This window comes from Trichoplax adhaerens, genomic scaffold (assembly GCF_000150275.1).
Source record: "Trichoplax adhaerens TRIADscaffold_7 genomic scaffold, whole genome shotgun sequence".
Classification (NCBI taxonomy): domain Eukaryota; kingdom Metazoa; phylum Placozoa; class Uniplacotomia; order Trichoplacea; family Trichoplacidae; genus Trichoplax; species Trichoplax adhaerens.
The window spans coordinates 1,745,122-1,766,263 of record NW_002060949.1 but is presented as its reverse complement, the minus strand read 5'-3'; the positions used below and the strand labels follow the sequence as shown (position 1 = coordinate 1,766,263).

At 32.9% G+C, this 21,142-nt stretch overlaps 3 protein-coding genes across 3 annotated transcripts; 1 reads left to right on the top strand and 2 right to left on the bottom strand.

The window, feature by feature from the left end:
* Positions 1 to 1,707: 1,707 nt before the first annotated feature.
* Positions 1,708 to 5,580, bottom strand: TRIADDRAFT_50478 (uncharacterized protein; the record flags this gene model as incomplete). Its single annotated transcript, XM_002113946.1, has 18 exons — positions 1,708 to 1,739; positions 1,868 to 1,966; positions 2,220 to 2,277; positions 2,363 to 2,388; positions 2,470 to 2,551; positions 2,680 to 2,802; positions 2,897 to 2,956; positions 3,297 to 3,390; positions 3,528 to 3,626; positions 3,831 to 3,970; positions 4,114 to 4,189; positions 4,263 to 4,318; positions 4,457 to 4,528; positions 4,648 to 4,692; positions 4,855 to 4,919; positions 5,039 to 5,099; positions 5,242 to 5,348; positions 5,430 to 5,580. The coding sequence occupies 18 exons, from the start codon at positions 5,578 to 5,580 to the stop codon at positions 1,708 to 1,710; spliced, it is 1,446 nt and encodes a 481-aa protein (XP_002113982.1).
* Positions 5,581 to 8,262: 2,682 nt separating this feature from the next.
* TRIADDRAFT_57968 (uncharacterized protein) lies at positions 8,263 to 13,569 on the bottom strand (the record flags this gene model as incomplete). The annotated part of the gene is made up of 16 exons (XM_002113945.1): positions 8,263 to 8,382; positions 8,457 to 8,552; positions 8,789 to 8,851; positions 8,959 to 9,044; positions 9,125 to 9,209; positions 9,288 to 9,392; positions 9,472 to 9,568; positions 9,654 to 9,736; positions 10,340 to 10,410; positions 10,593 to 10,650; positions 10,784 to 10,847; positions 11,043 to 11,160; positions 11,464 to 11,503; positions 11,733 to 11,785; positions 13,284 to 13,322; positions 13,536 to 13,569. 16 exons carry the CDS (start codon positions 13,567 to 13,569, stop codon positions 8,263 to 8,265), a joined length of 1,212 nt encoding a protein of 403 aa, XP_002113981.1.
* A 1,967-nt stretch (positions 13,570 to 15,536) lies between these two features.
* TRIADDRAFT_57967 (uncharacterized protein) lies at positions 15,537 to 20,917 on the top strand (the record flags this gene model as incomplete). Its single annotated transcript, XM_002114264.1, has 12 exons — positions 15,537 to 15,560; positions 15,615 to 15,725; positions 17,513 to 17,610; positions 18,039 to 18,138; positions 18,279 to 18,328; positions 18,466 to 18,529; positions 18,614 to 18,656; positions 18,826 to 18,853; positions 18,952 to 19,071; positions 19,219 to 19,387; positions 19,510 to 19,614; positions 20,795 to 20,917. The coding sequence occupies 12 exons, from the start codon at positions 15,537 to 15,539 to the stop codon at positions 20,915 to 20,917; spliced, it is 1,035 nt and encodes a 344-aa protein (XP_002114300.1).
* Between the last annotated feature and the right edge of the window lie 225 nt (positions 20,918 to 21,142).

The window sequence follows — 21,142 nt, the reverse complement described above, 5'->3', positions numbered from 1 at the left end:
GAGTCATCGAAGCTCTTAACATTGATGGATTTGATACCGAAAAGATTAGCGTAAATGATATTACGGACTATAAACCAATTACAGGCCAGTACTATTCGATGATTCAGCCATAAATTTGGTTATACAATACTGCTGTCATAAAAATGTCGAAAAATTAACTGTTATCCATTCTTATTCGTTGTCTGTTTCTTTGTTGCTGGGTTCCAATCATAGGTGGTACAAGCACATTGAGCATCAACGAATACACAAGTATACCTGTAGTAATCGATGAGGGTAGTTCACCTCTTGTCCCAAAGGTTATTCTGAAATTATTGACATGATAATTCCTAATTTACCGCTGAAATGACAATCATTGCGTAGCTTATTAATAGACTAAACTTTTCGGTTTTATGCTGTATTATAGAGGCGACACGTCAGTGAATTGATAACTTTTAGTAAAATGAAATCGGCAATCTGTAAGTTATACAAGCTTAGCTTTATATTGTACAATACTTAATTCATTTGTAATGTTGTTAGGAGAGTGTTTAACTCCTATATTTTTATGTCGTTACATTAGTGGATATCGACGAAAAGAAGTACGATAATAATTCTATAGCTATTGAAAAATTTAAAGCTATGACGATTGAAGATATTATCCATAACGCGGACGAAAAAGTAATTAATTTGCTGAGAATAATGCAGTAATCTTCAATACTTTTACTTAGTATTTGCGGGAAAACTGATTGAAATTACATGCTAACGCTGTGTTTATATCTTAGACTACCCGGCTACAGAAAATGTTGGTACTCCTAAAAGAATTATCGTGAGTAGTTATTGATATGAAATTTCTTAACTCTGATAAATTTAAAGTTAACGCTCTTGTTGTACCACTATTTTAGCACGCATTACACCTGCCAAGTACCTAATATTCAAGAAGCAAACTATCCGATGGGCTTTGTATATTAATGCTGTACTATCTCCACGGTGAAATTTTTACACGCGTGTATTTTGGTTCTTAATGTACGTATCCTATATGTTTCTCCTAATGTACAGTTTTCTATATAGGTATTTTAGTAACTCTTACAGTCTACTTGATAATAATAGTCTTCCGCAATAGTAAAGGCAAATAATACTTCTAGAAAAAGCCCGTAAAAATTTTTTAATGCCTTATTAAAGTTCTAAACCATATGTATAATCGCAATAGTTCAAATCCTGAGCTTGACATGCCATATTTAATAACTTAGACATTTATATGTATTTCGAAAATTAAATCAGTACTAAAATGTCGATGACTGTGCATTAGCGTTGCAGTAGTTGCAGCACGTAGGCATCATGAAATCTCGTTCATTTAAAGCAATCTACAAAGCTGCATAAATAAAACTATTGTGATTCCCATTAAGAAGCAACTTCGAATAAACGAAATGTTTCATCCACCGAACATTATCCTATCAATTGCATATATCATAGAATACTCGTATATCAAAGTTCTTAGTATTTATGGATAAATACAGTCCAATACAATTATGACTATTCTACGGAGTATACGCATATCTGAAATTCTAACTCCTTTAACAAACTAGTTAAAGGCCTGCAACAACAAGGTACCAGGTCACTGCAATTTACTATCCATCATTATCTAATTTACGTTCATGATTTCAGAAGCTATCACGATATAACATAACTACTTCATCCTATTCATTACTGTATGATGTCTGTAAAACCAAAGATTTAAGTACCAAAGAATCTGTCACCAAAGTTCCCTACATAAATAAATAATAGATAATACAGATAAATGAAAAGTTGTAACACCAGTCAAGCTCAGACTGCATGTAACTTCAATACAACGAATCAACTACAACATTGAAATTTATCAGGCAGATTAAGATACCTATCCCAGGCAGAATATGAAAATAATCGTTTAATTCAGGATCGACAGCGGTCGTAACGATCTTCACTTTCGGAAATGCGTAGGCAATAGTATGAGTGCCTAGCCAGTTATAAGATAAATGTTGGATACTTAAATCTAAATTCCTTCGCGAATTTATGGATTTTGATTGCATGTAATAGAACTCATACAGCGTAAAGATTTAAAACATAAACTTGATCTTGTTTCAAGCATAAAATCAGGTAAAATAGCATAATATCAAAAATATTAGACGATAAATTATTAAACTTATTTTTAACCGAGTGACAGAAAATTTTACATGTACAATGGTGCATAGATTATGCTATGTAATCACCGGATTCTGCAGCAATCATGGATACAAAGAATATCTTTTCTTCTTGTACTTCATGATCCTTTAATAATAAAGCATTAAAGTTTGATTATTTCTTACAACGTCAATTTACGACGTTGGTTAATAAATAATTCTTACAATCTTACCAATAAAACTCTAATGGCCATAAGAGCTATAAGTATAATCAGAGAATAGGGATAATATTGAGTTCAGATCCTGTCATCAATATTAATAAAATTCTTTATCAAAGTACCTGCCGCTCCAGTAGCCAAGGTTGCATCCATTAAAATAACATAATCCCTATCAATATTCTTTGGAAGTTGTAAATAGTGCAACTACAAACAGCGAAGGGAAAAATATATACTGTAATAATTACATAATCAGTCTAATACCTATAATATTGTTATGATAAACAATAGTGGTCAAATTATGTATATGCGTAAATTTCAGTGAAAACTAGTACCTCCGGCTCATCAGTTTCTTCATTGGTTTGAATTAAAATCTTACCAACACGAACGTCCTTACAGATTGAACATAAAGCTGCTTCCATGGTTTCCCCAGCACGTAAGATAGAAACACCACATATCTAGAAAATAAGAATTATGAAAAGTTTTACGTCATTAAACACTATGTTCATAGTTAAAGTAATGTTGTTTACATCATATATCTTTGTTACTTACGCTACCATTAAATCTTTTCCCTACATACGGAGTACCATAGGGAGTCTGTACAGTAATATTCTATCAAAAATCGTGTTACATCTGGTTATGATAAAATTTGAATTGTCTGCAGTTTCGTTCTCGACCATCTTAACTGAGCAAAAACTTGGATGGACGAGTGCATAATATCAATAAATGTTTATATAAACAGGCGTAACTACAGTACTTGAGAGCCATGTGTATCAAATTATTTAATCTCTAAGGTATCATAAGACCATCTAGCAATATTATTACTATTATCCACCTTTTACAAGCGTTAGATTTATAGGATTTATATATACATACAGTAATAGCTTTACAAATTAATTGTCTAAGGCATGTCAGTTTTTACGTAAGAGAAAATAATGTAATCATCACATACATCAAATGGTAACAGAGATAATGTGTACTCAAATAAAAGTCTCATTAGCCTCTTAGAGTAGAAAATAAAGTCGTCCCGATTTGTTTCCTTCGACCTTTAATTGCAGAATAAAAACGACATCCAAAAATTATTTACGTTTACATGCATGGCTTAAAATTAACTGTTTCATTGATAACTAAAATTCTCTTCACTCAATTTCTTCAATTTTACGAAAAAATATCATATATTGACCTAATTTTTGTATGAATGCCTGTTACTTGAGGGGATTTTTCCACAATGTATAAACTACTTGGTAATGGCTGACCACGGTGTGCACATTTTAATTCAGCCCTAAGTAATACGTATTATCGTTATTCTATTCAGTCTCGATATTTGATAGAGCAAAACATGAATTATGAAGATATTACTTTCCATTACCTGAAATTATATCCCCGCTAAATAGCAGATGCAGAAAGAATGACGCGGTTAATGCAAATAATGAATATTATTCTATACAATAATCACAAGCTAAAATTCCTAGAATAAACGATACACCAACAGATTTCCCTCCATACCTTTGCTAACTGTTTGTTAACATGATGGACTATAAGATCTATAGCTACGTCATTTTCTGAGCCACGAGGGACAACAATATCCGCAAACTTTCGCGATGGAGCAATATACTCTTCATAAGACTAAATGGATTTAAGTAAAAATGTTTAAGGAATGAGATTGAAGTTCTTATCAAGACATAGAATATTCCATTGGAATAACTAATATACTATGTACTAGTAATAAATTATAACTATTAAACCTATTTATCTCATATTTATATTACCGGCTTAACAGATTTATGATACTGCTTAAGGATTCCTTCCAAATCTCTCCCTCTTTCATAGATATCACGCCTTAACCTATTTTTATCCAGTTTAAATAAATTGTTGATATTTCTATTGTCTAAAATTGGCATTATAATACTACAATAACCTTCTTGCTAGTCTTATATCGGAATCAGCATCTACGAATATCTTCATATCCATCAACTATGAAATATAGGTAAGATTAACTTAGATACATGGTAGATGATATAACATATTGCTAAGAATCAATATACTCTTTATTTTTCATTAGATACTTATTCATAAATGTAATTATAGTATAAGAATAATATGCATGCTTACTTCTAATAATTCTTTGTTACAAAACGATACAATTCCTTCAAAAATAATCACATTGGCACCATAAACAGTTTTCTGAAAAATTGATTAAATCACATTTCACAAGTAGTCCATGGTAAGAAAGTCATCACTGCAATTCCGAAATAGTAAATTATAACTTATAAAAGGTAAAAATTAATAAATGAGCTAAATACCGTTTCTTCGAGTCGCGTATGTGTTGTAAAGTCATATACTGGAATCTGTTAAAAAAATTTTATCCATACTATAAGATATGCCAGCAGTACTCTAGAAATCAGCTTTAATTGCCCTTATATTGTCGATCTCACAACAACATCGTTAAAATAAAATAGACTTGGATAAGATTCCTACACTGCCTAAGTTTACTTATATCATAATTATACCTCAACTTGCTTTCCTTCCTTTAATTTTCTTAAGGTAGATACAGCAACATCGTAATCGATTGCATCTAGTAAGATTTAAATAAAATGTGAGACCGATATACAGCACCTGTAATATTATTGGACGATACATCAGTGGTATTAGCGACCTTAAGCATTATCGTGAAGTTAATAACTTGCACTGTACCTGGACAATCGAAGTTGTATTCATTTTGATTTGCTAAAAGATGCTTTTCTTCTGATAAGACCTATAGTAACAGAATTGTAGTTTACCTTTGGCAAGCAGAATATGAATCAATTGAAATAGTTCTTATTTCATAAATATCTACGGCAAGTTAATCGCCAAAGGCCTGATGCGCTATATGTGTTGTTCAATATAGCCAATCCTACCTTGTAGAAAGCATCCATTGAAAGCATTGTCACCCAAGGCACATTTAGTGATTCTATAATCTTTCTTGCCAGAGAAGTTTTCCCAGATGCACTGCCTCCACATAAACCTGTGAGCGAATACAATATAAAATCAAGTAATAGGTTAAAGAATAATAAGATCAACTACTCTATTAACAATTATCACGCACCTATTACGAAAGCTTGTTCAAATTGTCCAGCAGCGTTATACCAAGGTGGACGACCAGCTGTATAGATAGTTCTATTACTGCTGGTGATCAACCTTGGTGGAGATCTAGAGTCATTATTTAAAATGGACCCCGACGACGTTGATTTCTGCATCGTTTTGCCTTTATTGCTTCTTCCATTATCAAAACTACCGCTGGAAAGAAAAGTAAATAATATTACTAGTATATCAATGACCATACGCAATAATGATACTGATTGTACACAGCATTTAAACTCTTTAGAAAAAGATTTAAATCATCTTAATCCATGATCAATTACGCGTACAGTATATGCTCGTAATTTACTATATAAGTGGACAGCTAACTGAAGGTCACTAATAATAATGTTGCAAGTCATTACAATATGTATTCCTGCATCAGATGTCATGCTAGCATGCATTGAACCTTATAATACTTTATTATAACTAAGGTATCTCTATAGTAATGGACTTACGACTAGAGGTTGGAAGTACACGTAGCTGATAAATAGAGGAAGGTAAGGGAACTGCTTTAAGACTCAGCTTTCCTGTTCTTTACTAGTAGTACAGTATGGCAGCATTATGCCGCATACCTAATTGATGGGGATAGTCAGAAATTCTTAAGTAATTCATGGCTGTAACATAAAATGAACCAATCAATTAATCTGCTAGCTGACATTTCAAGTAATGCATCAAGTTTCGGACATGCTATTCCTAAAGTGTTGTTGATAGAGTATAAATTTGGGATCAACATCAATATACATTACGAATCTCCTATGTCGCCCCTGCAATTGATATTGATTCCAAATTTGTAATATATAGCACAGTAGCCATATTACAAGTTCCTGGATATTCTTTTCCGATTATACCTGTATCTACAATACTGTACAGTGTTCATTACCTACTAAATCGTTACCAGAAAGTCATCAATCTCTTGTGTCAAGGCACTGAGGCTATTAATATACTTGATTGTATGTAGTGTACGTAATACTGATGAAATTTAATTGATTAACTTAACCTTTTAAGTGCTTTACTATGGCAATTAGATGTGACCAGAGCCAAATTTTGGCTTAGTAAAATAGGTCATCAGCATGTTAAACAAATGTAATATTAGGGATAGGGATTGATTGCCGATTCTCCCGATGTTTAAAACAAGATCTGAATAAAGTGAACTACCTTTTGACACCAAAATTAAATAATTTACGCACTAATTTACAGCTATACAACGATATTTAAAGGTTTCAGTACATCCGTTAATCAGTAATAATGAACACAATATGATGCAGTGGCATTAATGTCTAAGTCATACACTTCTGTACGTTATCATACTAAACAACAGTAGTGAAAAATATTGCCAATCGTCTACCCACGTTAGCTCTCTATCTCTATTCTCATAACATCTTGAAAGATGAACAGGATAAAGTATCAAGAGTAAAATGATTCAGTTAAAAAGGAGCAAAAGTCCGGATTTAAGTCTATAGAATTACACTGCAACGATTTAATATTCATCTTATCTTATTGTATACTTGCATACCTAGCAGAATTGCTTTCGTTGGCAGTTGATCGATCGTTTTTAGAAGTATCTAGATCTCCATCGTCATCGATAGTAGCCATTGGTTAGCAGTTGAACGTGGAGGTGTCCAGAGTAAACCCTTTTTGCTCGCAACCACAGGAAATATACAGTGGTTCATCCAATAGAATATAGCTAGACTTAACACTATCTCCCAAACCAATGTAGCAGTACTAATTACTGTATGGGAATGCGAGTCTGTGACAGTCTGCTCTACTTTACCGTATGTTCCAACCAGTCTCGAACTGCGAGTTGCGTAAGCGTTCTACCGTTGGCATTACTGTACCAAACAGTCCGTTCTGATAAGGTCATCGACTGGGCTTGCCAATAACCACCTATCTGTCAGCCTGACATTCATTAGGGAGTCGTCTGGCTATGAGGTTAGCCATCCATGTTGTCGTAATCATTTGTTGGCTTAATTATTATACAGTAGTATCACAATTATATCTCTCATGTCGAAGTTAAGAAACCCTTAAAAATAAAATTACAGTACTATAGTGTGTAATATACAGTAGAATTGTTACTGCTTAACTACTGATTGAAATACTTAATTAACTAATAAGATTGATGTAATTGTATTAACTTACGATTATAATTACCTGTTACTAAATTCCATACGTGAACGATACTCATGATTGCGCTGTAATCGCAATGGCTAATCCTATTGATTGTACTTAAACAGTTGCCTCAGAATTATAGTAACGATACTTGGAATAATGAATCAATACATCGCAATTTAATTCCAGAAAGAAAGTTTCAATAATTTTTACCTCTAATGTGAAGGTCTACTTTAATTGAAGAAGCTACAAGATCCAGTAGTCTAACCGAAATCAATGATAGTATTTCATCAAAACGTAGCATTAATTTTAGTGTTTAATAAACGAGTCAGTATAATCTATCTTCTCAATTCTCATAACAATATTACTGTATATGAAGACCGTAAAACAGCTGATGAAAGCTAAAAACGCTTTTTTAAATCAATGACGGTCGGTAGAACCTTTCAAAGATATCAGAAACCTTACGAAGCAAAATACAAAAATTTCGGATAACAACATTTCCATTCACAACGGATAGCTTCAATAAGTAGCAAAATTTAATTAGCTTCATAAATGATTATCATTTCAAAAACACTAGCAAATTACAGTTACAGTAGTAGCTTTGGTAATTATCGTACCAATCTTGCATTACGTAATATGAAATCAGTAACAAATGTAGAATAACGTCCATATGACAACTTCATCCTTTCGTTTTAGAGCGTAGATTTCTCTAAAAATCCGTGAACACGAAATCGATAAACACATGTATAACTACTTCCGTGATTAGATGTAAATATAATCTTGATTAAATTAAACGGTCTATTCGGAAAATGCTGAAATATAAAAATGGAACAAAAGCATCAGGTTTTATGATTTTTGGTAAGTGAAATAACAAAAATTGAGCCACCTGTACTGTAAACCGCTGCAAATTCATTACATTGCTATCTTCGAAAGTAAAAGACCCAAGTAGTAACTTTTCGTGAGCATAAATATCATCTAGGCCCTTTAAAGAGTGCAAAATTAATATTCGGTAATTTAAAATGACCTCGACATAAAATCGATCTTACAAAAACACTAAATTGCTTGGGTGCACTAGTAACTGAGGCTGGAGCTATTGTTTTCGGTATATGTTCCAAAGTAAACTCGGTAATCCAGATTATATTCGATAACTGCCAAATAACTAGTTAGTTGAAAGTATCTAATAGCACGGTAAAATTATAGAAATCTTTGAAATAATACCTGTATTGTAACTTCCCCCATTCTACCCTCAAATGCCCAACAATTCCCAGGTTGCAGATCCGGCTAATTAAAGAATAAAAAACTTTATTATAAAGCTGCTTAATGCTTTTTAATAGCTATAAATGCAAGAAAATATCTATCTGTTTAATACAATAGCATTAATGTTTTACTTGGATCATGATATTAGGCGAATGAAAAGGTTTTCCTTCTGAATTCAAATACGGCTTCGTATTTCCTATAGAAATCACTCTCCCACCTAAGAACGTAAATATAAATGCATAGATCAATCTCCCTAATTGGAGACTTATATAAGTATTGGTTATATTCACCACATACCTGCGGGGTATAATGCATAATCGGCTAAACCAATTTTATCTTCATCGTATAATTTAAGAGCTGAATTTACAATTTGTTCTACAATCTATCGATAAGTATCTGGTAGATTAATTATTCTTCCTTAATAGAAATATGGAGTCAAATTTAAGACACACTACCGGACCTCTTTGCTAATCATTGATTTCTTTAACTCTTTCAAGTTATCTTCCAAGTAGTTAATCATCAAATATACACGATTGAGTGTTTGTGGAATATTGAATGTGATGTCCTACGTATTTAGGTAATGAAAAATATTATCCATAATTGATTTTCTGTACCACGATCTTCTTAGACTAAGCTACAAATACCTGACTTAGAATTACTTTTTGGCGTGGATAACTTTTGATTTCTTGAATCTCAGACTTAAGCTGCATAATGACAGCTTCAAGCTCACGAATTCGGATTCTAAAATAGGAAGTTTATGGTATCGTTAATGAATAAAACTTTAGTAGAATTATTATTAGTCAAATACTCTAGCACTAAATTTTACCTATCGCCAATACCATTCAGACAGTTTGTGTTATTCGTATCCTTAATTACAGGATCTCCGCTAGATTTGGTAAGTAGCGTACTCTTTAAATGTAAAAATTAAATTCATAGTTATAGATCAAATTGAAAGCAGCGTATCAACTTAAAACAGATACCTTGCAATGCTAATGCTAATAATATCAAGAGCAAGGATATCAAACTATACAGTGTACTACATCATTTGCATTTATTTGCCTTTATATCGTCCAAATTGCGAATGCTTTTGACCATAGATTCGCCTCTTTTAGTCTTTTCACTAAATAAGCAATAATTTGGAATCATATATTCCGATTACTATTCAGAAAATATAATGAGACACGGTAGCAATAAATAATAACACGCTAGCTACAACACAAAATACTTACAATTTTAGAAACGAGAACTTGTTATATAACCTGGTCATTACAGTAACAGTTGAATCGTAGAAATTATTCGAGCATACAGTTTTATTAAACAGATCGACATCTTGCGTCTTTGTCACTCTATAATGACACATAACATCCTAAAATGGATATAATTGACGGATTTTGATCGCATCGTTGAGCAGAAAATTAGCCGATATATGGTATCACAATAAAACGAAATGGTGATAATAGAAATCTAAACTGTGTACATATATTATATTTTATTATGTAAGTGACACCTTACCGAAACAGATTGAATTTTTTGGAAGGTAACAGGATAGATAAAGACAGCAATGGTACACGTAAGACCTACTACTGAAATTAGCTTAATTATTTAATCAACATAATAATTTAATAATCTAATACAGTAGTAGCATCGTAAATTCTAATACTGAACTCCATCATAACAATTTTAGAAATGGTAGAAAAATGGATAATAATCAATATATTACTTGAATTTATAAAGTAAACAGGTTCATGATACGTACTGTACATACCTATTATTGCTAAGGATAATGAAGCATTCAGAGTGGTTTGAGTAGGTGTCTTATGTGACTGTTTAGAAAAAGGAGTAATACATTAGTAAGCAATATCTAATCAAGTTTTGTTCTGTCTATGCAAATGCACTATACTCATCAAAATATTTATCATTGCTAGACATTTTTACTATGAGTAACATAAATCTTACCGTCTTGATATTAAGCGATGGATACAAAGGAAGCATGAATGCCGTCTTGATGATACCTTTAATCCTGAGTTAAGAATAGAAAAGAATGTATTGATGAGGGGAGGCTGGTAATTAAAATTAATCGAATAGACGAATAGTGTCTGGATAACTGCAGTTAGTGCAAAGTCAGTAGGATTGGACAAGGCAGTCAACATTAAAAGGTCTCATCGAAAGAAAATAAGTTATTTTCGGGATCGCGAGCTAATATTGCTACACTCACTTTATTATTAAAACAGCATCGGTATATATAATCAGTGCCGAAATTGTATAAATTATTATAACAAACACCCGTACTAGTCCTATAAGAGCTCGCAATGGTCCATGATCATAAGTCATTCCTGCAAAGTGGCAAAAAATATGGTGATGTATACTTCGAGAAAAGTAATTAAGCACTGTTCCGTGCGAATCAAACTGTAAAAATATTTAGTGCCAATGATAAAGTATGAACTTGCAAATTATATACGCATATTCGAATTTAGTAATAACGTGCTATTGTAATACATAACAGTAGAAAAAGACGGTTATGTACAGTAATTTCTTTCTTACTATCTTCATTTATTAATCCTATCATTAAGATCTGAATAGACGACAGTTCATGTATCATAGAATTCGTATAAAAGGCTAATACCAACTGGATGTACCTCCGTATTTCCTATACCAATTATTAGATCTGACAGATTTCTGCAGTACCAAATAGAATCATATTTACAATGGCAAATATTTCGATTTATTTACAAGATTTACAAATTATTTTTGTTAAATACTATTAAAATAATAAGATAAACATAAGAAAATAGTAATGAACAGTAGAAAGAAGAGAATCTAACTAATAAGTAAGTTAAATACACAATTTAGGGTTTGTTAAAATTGTTTGACGAAGATTACAGTACGGTATTATAAAACTACTCACCCGTCCAGCAACAGACCCTAAGGAATCGCGTTTCATCGAACAATATAAAGATCCTGGAAAGAAATGATACTAGTCATAAATTGTAAATATAAATATTATCTAGTACCGTCTCTACTACAGTAGCTATAGTTTTAAAAAATTTAGGCTCAACATTACCAATTTTTATAAGTAAGCTAGGAAGTTTTTCTGCAGTTTACAAGAGTCTCTATTAAAGCCTAGAATATTTTTTATCATATTTATTTAAAGTTTAAGCTACCCATCTTTGGTGCTTGTTTGGAAACGGGAACTTCTGCATGTCATTAATAGTAAGTAAAAGTATCAATTGCATAATTATTTGCAGTTAAACATAGTCGGATAAGAAGTACTCCCATTTCATCTCTAATCTCTATAGTAATAGAATGTATATGAATCTACATTACTGTTGGTTCTACCATTTTTTGTGGAGACGGCAATGATTAACTACAATACTCGATATAATTTAGTTATTTTGTTATTACTACACCTTACACAGTAAGACTGCACAATTTACTTGGGTTGCAGTAGCCTATTTTTAAGTCACATTCATCCACGTACAATATCGTATTGACGTGTATTGACGCGTATTTAAAAGCTTAATATTTAAAGTCTCAACTATTACCGCAACGAAATAAACAAAATAGCCTTGTTATTTTAATACTGATTGAGAGAAGTTATAATTCATCTAAAATCGCAGAACACATTTACTGTACAGATACAATACTGTATTAACTAGTAAAAGCAGAGAAATAATGTAGTGCTTTCGTCATCTACAATGTAGTTACTTGAAATTTTTGCATATACATTTTACAGTACAGTAAAAGTACACAGTCTTGCAACTCTGATAAATTTTGTCATTGGAAATACAGCAAGCAAACATTGTGTTTTACTCTGCTAGTAAATGGCTTCAATGCTAGTTAGTGCAAGTACAAATAAAAGAGTCAAAAAGCAACACTGTTGCATTTAATACAGCCAGTAAATATTGTGTTTTACTCTGCTAGCAAATGGCTTCAATGCTAGTGGTGCAAGTACAAATAAAGAGTCAAAAAGCAACACTGTTGCATTGAATACAGCCAGTAAACATTGTGCTTTACTTTACTAATAAATAAGAGTGTCTTGAGAACTGTTAGTGCAAGTAAAAGTACACAGTGTTGCATTTTATCACTAAAAATACCGCTAGTAGAGTAAAGATAGCGCTTTTTACGAATCTATACCTTCAATACTCGTAGTAGCACATGCGGAATAATGGAGTTTCAAAGTCGGTTAAAATTGGCGTTTTAGTGTAAGGAAATAGCAAATTGGATCGGCAAGTACGTATTTTAGTCGTAATAAAGTACATTGAGTGATTCAATTGAATTTAAAGTATGCATAGTGCTCGTCTATCTTAATACGATTGATGTATTACTATAACTCATACAGACATAGTACCCAGGACTATGAAGAGAAATAATAGTACCAAAAGAAGCCAAAGTAAGGTATGTACATCAAATTATTTCACTGATCCGTTAAAAATGAAAATACTATACGTCCATTTACCTTGCGCAAACAGTCCTTCATTGTCGGGTATTTTGCTAACTAATAATTAATTATAAGAAAAATTTTGAAAATTTCAATTTTGTTTAATTAATAATTTAATTATTATTATTAGTAATATGAACGTATCAATAAAGTACGAAGACAAATGGAAAATAACGTCATATAAGAGCGTTTGATTTTTTACTCTGAAAAAAATAAGAGAATATTTCAATCTAGAGATTTAGGCGCGTATAAATCAATCAGCAATGGCACCTTGGGGAAAATCCGTTTGATTGTTCAGGGCCATTTCCTTATGAGCTATCTAAATGAATATCGTTAATAATATGTATATTATTTGTAGTACAGTACATATAATACATCAATTTACACAGTAGAGCGTATTTCAAGAGTGATGTTGAATTGTTGATTATTAAGTAAATTCCCGTTCATCGTACTGTATATGCGCATAGACTCGTATATTAATACTGTACATCATGTTGTTTAATACAGGTAGTTTACAATCAAGAAAGTATACAGTACTACCATACTACTGTAATTTATTGATCTATATTTTATTCTTTTTCTATTACACACGTAGTCAGTCACTGCCTTCGGATTAAGGAAGTTTCTAGAATGGCAATTACATATATACTGTGTAAAATGACAATTTACTTGAATTAATATCCGTATATCAACGAAACCCATTACTCACTGCACGCAGGACAATAGGATATCAAGGGTTAGGGTTAGGATTAGCATAAAGTAAATTAGGCAATTTTGAAACCAAAATCATTCACAGTCACGGTAGCAGAGGCGCACGGCAAATTCCAAATACTGTAATCTCTTTGTACAGTACTGGAAATACTTGTAATAGACGAGACTGTAGAGGAAATTATTAATACAGGCGTAGTATTGCTCATTCAACTCAATTTTGTATAATTTACTTGACAGGAAAAAGAAAATAAAATAATATCAACGAAACGCGATATCTCTACAGTGTCGTCTACACGATTTCAAGGTGACACCAAAGAAATCAGTCCAGTTTTAACCAAAAATCATTTAAACGCGCACAGCAAATTCTCAATTATCTGATCGCTTTCTACTTGTAATATACTGTATACTAGTGTATAGGACATTTTATTGGGTAGTCCACCATCGCTCATTGAACCAACTTTTGTAAAATGGAAATTTACTTTGACAGCAAGTTAAATAATAATAATAATCATATCAAAGAAATGATATCACTGTACACAGTGTACAGTGGACCCAGAACTACCGTCTGCAGGATGTCAAGGCGATACCAAGGAAATAAGTCAATTCTTAACAAATCAAAATCGTTCCAAGTTACAGACCATACGCGCACGGTAAATTGTAAATAGTCTGATGTCTTTCTACTTGTAATGTATGGAGGAGATTGTACATGTAATGTAGTAAATTCTATCTTATATTAGAATGGAAGCCAATTTTTCAGTCATCAAAATGGCCGAAAAAACGGAAATCACTACCGTTGACAAATTTTTCTTAGAAGAGATTGTCTCAGGTTAGCATGTGTGCGTCAAGTGGTTGACTCGAAAGTGATGATGCGCTTCGGTACTGTCAAGCGCGAATATTCCCACGAGCGATTTGTGGCAAACAATATAGCCTTTGATGCGAGTGATGTGCATATCATGTGATGCATGAGCTGACGCCATTGTGATAACAACTTGTCACTGCTGATAAATCTGGCTAGGTATACAGTACAAGTACAGTACAATACAGTACTGGAGGACTCACAGAAGAAGCCTTACAGTACCGTACAGTACAGTACTTTTACTGTAGATCGCGAAGTCCGTGTCACTGTCATACTGTACAGTACTGTACTGTACAGTGCACAGTACGGTAAAGGAGAGACCGAGTTGGGCTTTTGACTTTTGGTGCTTAGGGACTATACTGTACAGTACAGTCTGTACTACACTGAATGGGTACTAGTAGTCCAGTACACTGCGTAAAGTGCTACAGTACGGAGCGCGTCTGGAAACAAATGTCCCCTGCAGTAAATACTGTAGACGACGGTACGTACTGTGCGTGCTACGTCAGCGAACCACGTACTGTGTACAAGACATCAAGGCTATACTGTACTGTACTGTGTACAGTGCTGTACCCTACTATAAAGAGATGAGACAATTCCACTGCCCATGTGCATTGTATCTTGGAACACGTTGACATCAAAGGCACATTTCCAGTGGAACCTTGCTGTAAATTACTTCAAAGAAATTGAAAGCAAATTCATTCATCATGAGCACCCTTTGGATGGGAGATGTAAGTAAAAATGAGCTCTTATCGATTAATCTACTTGTTGATTACAATCTGTAGAGTGCAAATGATCAAGTGTATTGGATGGATAGTCCTAACGTTAAGGGATTCATGGTGTATGATGCAACAATGACATTATCTTCTGGCTTGACTTTCTGTCGGTCATTGCAGGTTGTTATGGTGAATTCGACTCCAATGATAGAGTAGTTCAAAAGTCCAAATACTAAAACTCACAAGTCGAAATCGTCCATACTTGTTATACCAATCAGTTATTGTAGTAAATTATGATGCTCATATTGTAGCAATATCATTGACTTTCCCTTCAAACTAGAATGATAACAATTACGAAAGAATGGACACCACTGCGGCCTTACCATAGCAATTCTATGAACATCATGGATAGTCTTGAAACACATTGCATTGAAATCATTCAATACGCGTATACTAGACAAAAATGGCTACTACATGGTAGGGTAGTTCAAAAGTCCAATTAGTAAACCTTGCAGGTCCAAATCGTCTATAAACGATGGTAATTAGTCCATGGATTAAAGTAAATTGGTTATTTTACACCTCCGTAGAACCTAACCTTGCAGCTGTACCTTAATATCTTATCAACATAGCTGACATACAGTACACATACTCTACTTGTGTGCACTGCATGGACTTGAAGACAGTTGACAAAAATGGCCGCAGACGATCTACTAGAACAACGTTAGAAAAAATTTGACATCAATATGGCTCGATATTTTTTCTCCTTAAATAGTCATCATTTGCTCAGCATATTATTAAAGTGAAAACAGACTGTCACTACCATTGCAAACATAGCATGATGACATCAAAGTTAGCGTTGGCTGGATGCTTACGTAACATGTCATCAGCTTTTCCTCTGGATAGGGTGACTTTTGTCGAGCGTTGCTACAAATTGCTCTTTCCATCAACTTGGCCACCTTGTTATTGAAAAGATAATACACTCTCTCGTGTTCTGCTTCAACACTATGCTATAATTACATACTAATTAGCATTAAGCCTATCCGACATGTAATCAGCCTTTCATTTTAGACTAAAATATCAAGTTCTTTTGGAAGGGCTCATTCAGTAATCGCTATTGCTACCATTGATGAAGTCATGTTTCTGTACAGTATATCCAACTAAGATAGAATTGATTTTGCAATGCATTCTTATTCGTAGCTAACATTCTACCTATGCTATAGAAGTACCTAAATTACTTGCATGTACAGTAAGCAATGTTCCATTCTACCAGACAGCATTGCTCCTGTAATTGTAGTATACTTTAATTTGCTCTACGTAGCTACAAAAATCAAATCAGAAAAATCTCTTAACAATCAAAATAATGACGACATCTCTGTAGAATATTACAAGGCTCTTTTTACTGGGAAGTCATATTAGATTTGATAATATGATCTTTCTAGACAATGAGTCAAACCTTACATCTGTAATCATGATAGTGTATTAGAAGTTTTCATATCTTTATTTGAAATCGTACCTATCACACTACTCTCTTAAACATGATTTTTAAGCTGTCTATGAGGTACTTCTGCCTAATCAACTAAATACGATATACAGTAATATCAGCCTTCATGTACTGTATTGAATTCAGTTGTTGTATACGTTGTAGCAAGAAAATCCTCTTCCAAGTGATGACGACATCTTCCTGCATACTACTAATGACTTTCAATCGGCATTGTTACATTAATTTCAATAGTAAAAATAGCTTTCTCATGCACTAATGGCTAATGATGGCAATTTCATCTGTATGCATAGAGAGTTATCCTCGATTAGTTATTATTAGGTGTTACTAATTACTTTGATGGTAAAGAACTGTAATCGCAATCACGCACTATTTAACCTTTTTATGTAATTTTAATCGTAGCCATAAGTCTATCAACTTAAACGTAATGTAATTCAAGCCCTAATGATCTATTTTCTATGTGTATCAGTTGGAGACGTACATGGATGAAACATTCATTAGGAATGCCTTTGCATCCGTTGGTAGAACTGTTTTATCGGTTAAATTGATCAGAAATCGCGTTGTGGGGTAAGTAATAAATAGATTAAGTTCATCACGATACATGAAATTCTATTTTTCTCAACTTAATGTGGTTATACTAAGTAAGCAATCATAGTCGATTATTTGCTTTGAGAAACTAGGATACTGTATGCAAAATGACCTCATCGTAGTTTTGGATAGAGGATCTGCAGTACCCGTATTACAACTTGTACAGATACAGTTCAGTACTACCATTTATTGATATGTTTATATTTTTATTAGTCAATTGTCTAGCTTTCGTACGCGAAATCTTTTCTATAATTTTATTTGTAATATCACTGAAATCTGTACGGTACGCATGACAGTGATCCTTGCGTTAACACGAAGCAATGGTTATCATTTTTTAATCAGTTATTTACTTTTCCTAAGTAAAATCTTCTCCATCATTAATTTTTGAATGTTAACACATATCCTAGTGGTCCGGCGGGCTATTGCTTTGTTGATTTCCCCGATCCACAATCAGCTGAGGATTGCTTGAAGCAAGTTAATGGATTACCATTACCCGGCAGTAACCCGGTAAATATGATTGGTTTAAAATTAATCCAGACAATGCATATTACAGATAGTTATCATGCTTTTTCCGTTTATGTTACCCAGTGAAGTTAAATTTTAACTCTAAGAATCTGTTATTGACTCGTTATTCCTTAAATATCTAGCAAAAGAGGTTCAAGTTAAACTGGGCTACTCATGGTGCTAGAGATGCTGGGTTAGTGCTATATAAGAGTCGTACTGTATTTCAAAGAAGGCAAAAAGATATCTTATTACTATATGCAATTGAATGATACTTTAATATTTATTAATTTATTTTTTATGTCAATATGACTATTGCTATCACAATGTTAGTAACCCGGAATTTTCAATATTTGTCGGTGATTTAACCCCGGATGTTACCGATCTTGTATTACGAGTAAGTACCAATATTCAAATACTGCTTATTATTTAATCGATTATTCTAGCGAATATTGAATGCTATTTACAACCTTGCTTGTAGAATTTTTTCTGTGAGAGATTTCCATCTTGTAAGGGTGCAAAAGGTATCGTCAATTATTATCTTTATAAAATATAAAATATTTACAATCTCAGATGTCGAACAAGCAATGCTTCTCATTCACTTTACTACATTATAAATTTATTGTTATCACATTCTGGTCTACTGAGCATAAGTAACATCAAAGGTCATTTCTTATATTTACTTTTTCACAGTGGTAATCGATCAAGGTGGCAATTCAAGGTATGAATCAGATACGAGTAAATTCTAATTTGTTCTATCAGTAGCTTCTGCTTCAGTTATTGTCTTACTAATTAGTATAATTTGGTGAAATTTTATAGAGGCTATGGCTTTGTACGCTTTGGTGATGAAAACGAGCATACAAGAGCCTTAAATGAGATGCAGGGTGCTTCTGGATGCGGTGGAAGACCAATTCGTGTCAGCCTGGCGACGCCAAAAAAGTATTTGTTTATCTATACTTGTATCTTTAAATCTCATTAATCTATTATATAGCTTCAATTAAAAAATTAGTAAATATCTTTTGCATTATATGACAAATCTGTAGTCGAAATTACCACTGTAACACTTTTTATGATGAATAACTGTAGAACAATGAATCAAATGCAACAGCATCAACCCCATCAACAACAATATTACGACCAATTTGCACAATATCAAATGCAACAAGCTTATATGGCTGCATGGCAATATCAAATGCAGCAAGCTCAATATTTGCAGTACCCATATCAAACAAATACGGATAATTCCCAACTACAGGTAATCGTATATAGCTCGTAGTATAAGTACTATTTTGACTATAACACGTATACAATTGTGCTGCATTATTAGAATAATACGTGTTTCTGTTATGTAATTGATAAAGATTCGTTTATTTTCAGGCGCAGGCACAGAATTCAACAAACGATACTACCGAACCACTAGATAACACATTAGAAGATGATGACGTTGATAAGTTAAATACTAATTTCGTTAATCAGCAACAGGTAATTTAAAATTATATCCAAAAATATCGAATAACTGTTACCACTACTTATAAATGACACTTTTAACCAGCGTCTTCTCCGATATTTTTTAGAGTTTGCTCTTAAAATCTCTAAAGAGTAGGTGGATGGCAGCTGACCAGTTACTAAATGCTAATGGAAATTAATCGTTAGCTGTTAATAATAATTTTCGTATTCATTTTATTCAGTATAATTTTTCACTTTAATAATCTCGTATTACTTGGAACATTTTATGTGCAGTTGTAATCCAAGACATTAATCCAGTTTGCTTTTTGATTAGCTTAATTAGCTTAAATGATTTACACATTACTGAATTGATTCTGTTTCTTCGTCACGAGAGTTGTGCTCTGCGGAGAAAGAAGCTGTTTATTGTTTAAAAATGTGTATAATTTCGAAAACTTTATGTGATATTTTGTAAAGAGATTGTTTTAGATACCATCGCCGACAACAGTGGCAAAATTATTGATAGATGGTAACGACGAAGATTTAGATCTATTTGTTGCATTTAAATTATTATTACTCCAGTATGTATGTACTAATTATTCCTGCACATTGTTATTCTAAGCATATAACATTACTTTGTTTTCATCACATTCCCGAAAATCTGCTAATTATTAGGTTAACATAGAATGTTGACTGGTAGATCATGACTAGATTCATGATATCTGACTATCGATAATAATATGTGATAATTAATCAATTATCTAAAGTAGTATTACTGGAAGAAAAACAAATTAACATATTCACCGTCCTAATTCTAAATAATAAAGAAGCTAATCGTGGGCTATTGAATCAGATGAATGTGTAGTAAAATATTTACTTACAAAACTTTGTATATGTTATCGCATGAATCATACATCTTCGTATATCATAGTATGTACAATACTTGTATGGGCCCATCTTGAGCAAAGCAATGATTGCCCTATTCACCACATTCATTTACATGCTCCACTGTACGAATGTATTCACCGTATTCATACTTGTTTTTCATACGTATACGCACGCCACTATCATATTCATCGCTAGTGTTGCTATTGTGAAGAAATATCGCTCTAGTCTCGTGCCGCCCTCCAACATTCACGATTTCAAACAATCGGCAATATAGACGGACAATGGTGCATATTATTAATGTAATCAATCCATTCTTATGTATATCGAATAGGTCAAAGTAGTTGTTGTGCCGCTACGTTTCATGCAGTTAATCGGAGTTTTTTTACCTAAATCATATCACTTTGAATCCACCAGCTTGCAGTCACACGAAAAGGGGTTATGGCTCTATCGTTAGCATCAGGATCCAATTTCTTAACTACAGGAATGATATGAATCAATTGATTTAGAGTATTAGTCCAAAACTAAGAAGGAAGATATTAAAAACAGTCTAGTTTAATCAGGCTGCCTGTCTATTGCATTCCAAGATCATTTTTAAGACTCTTTTGGAAGGTTTTAAAAGAATGGTGACCAACCTAATTTATCAAATCATTTTTTAAAATCAAGGCTGCTCAATATCATT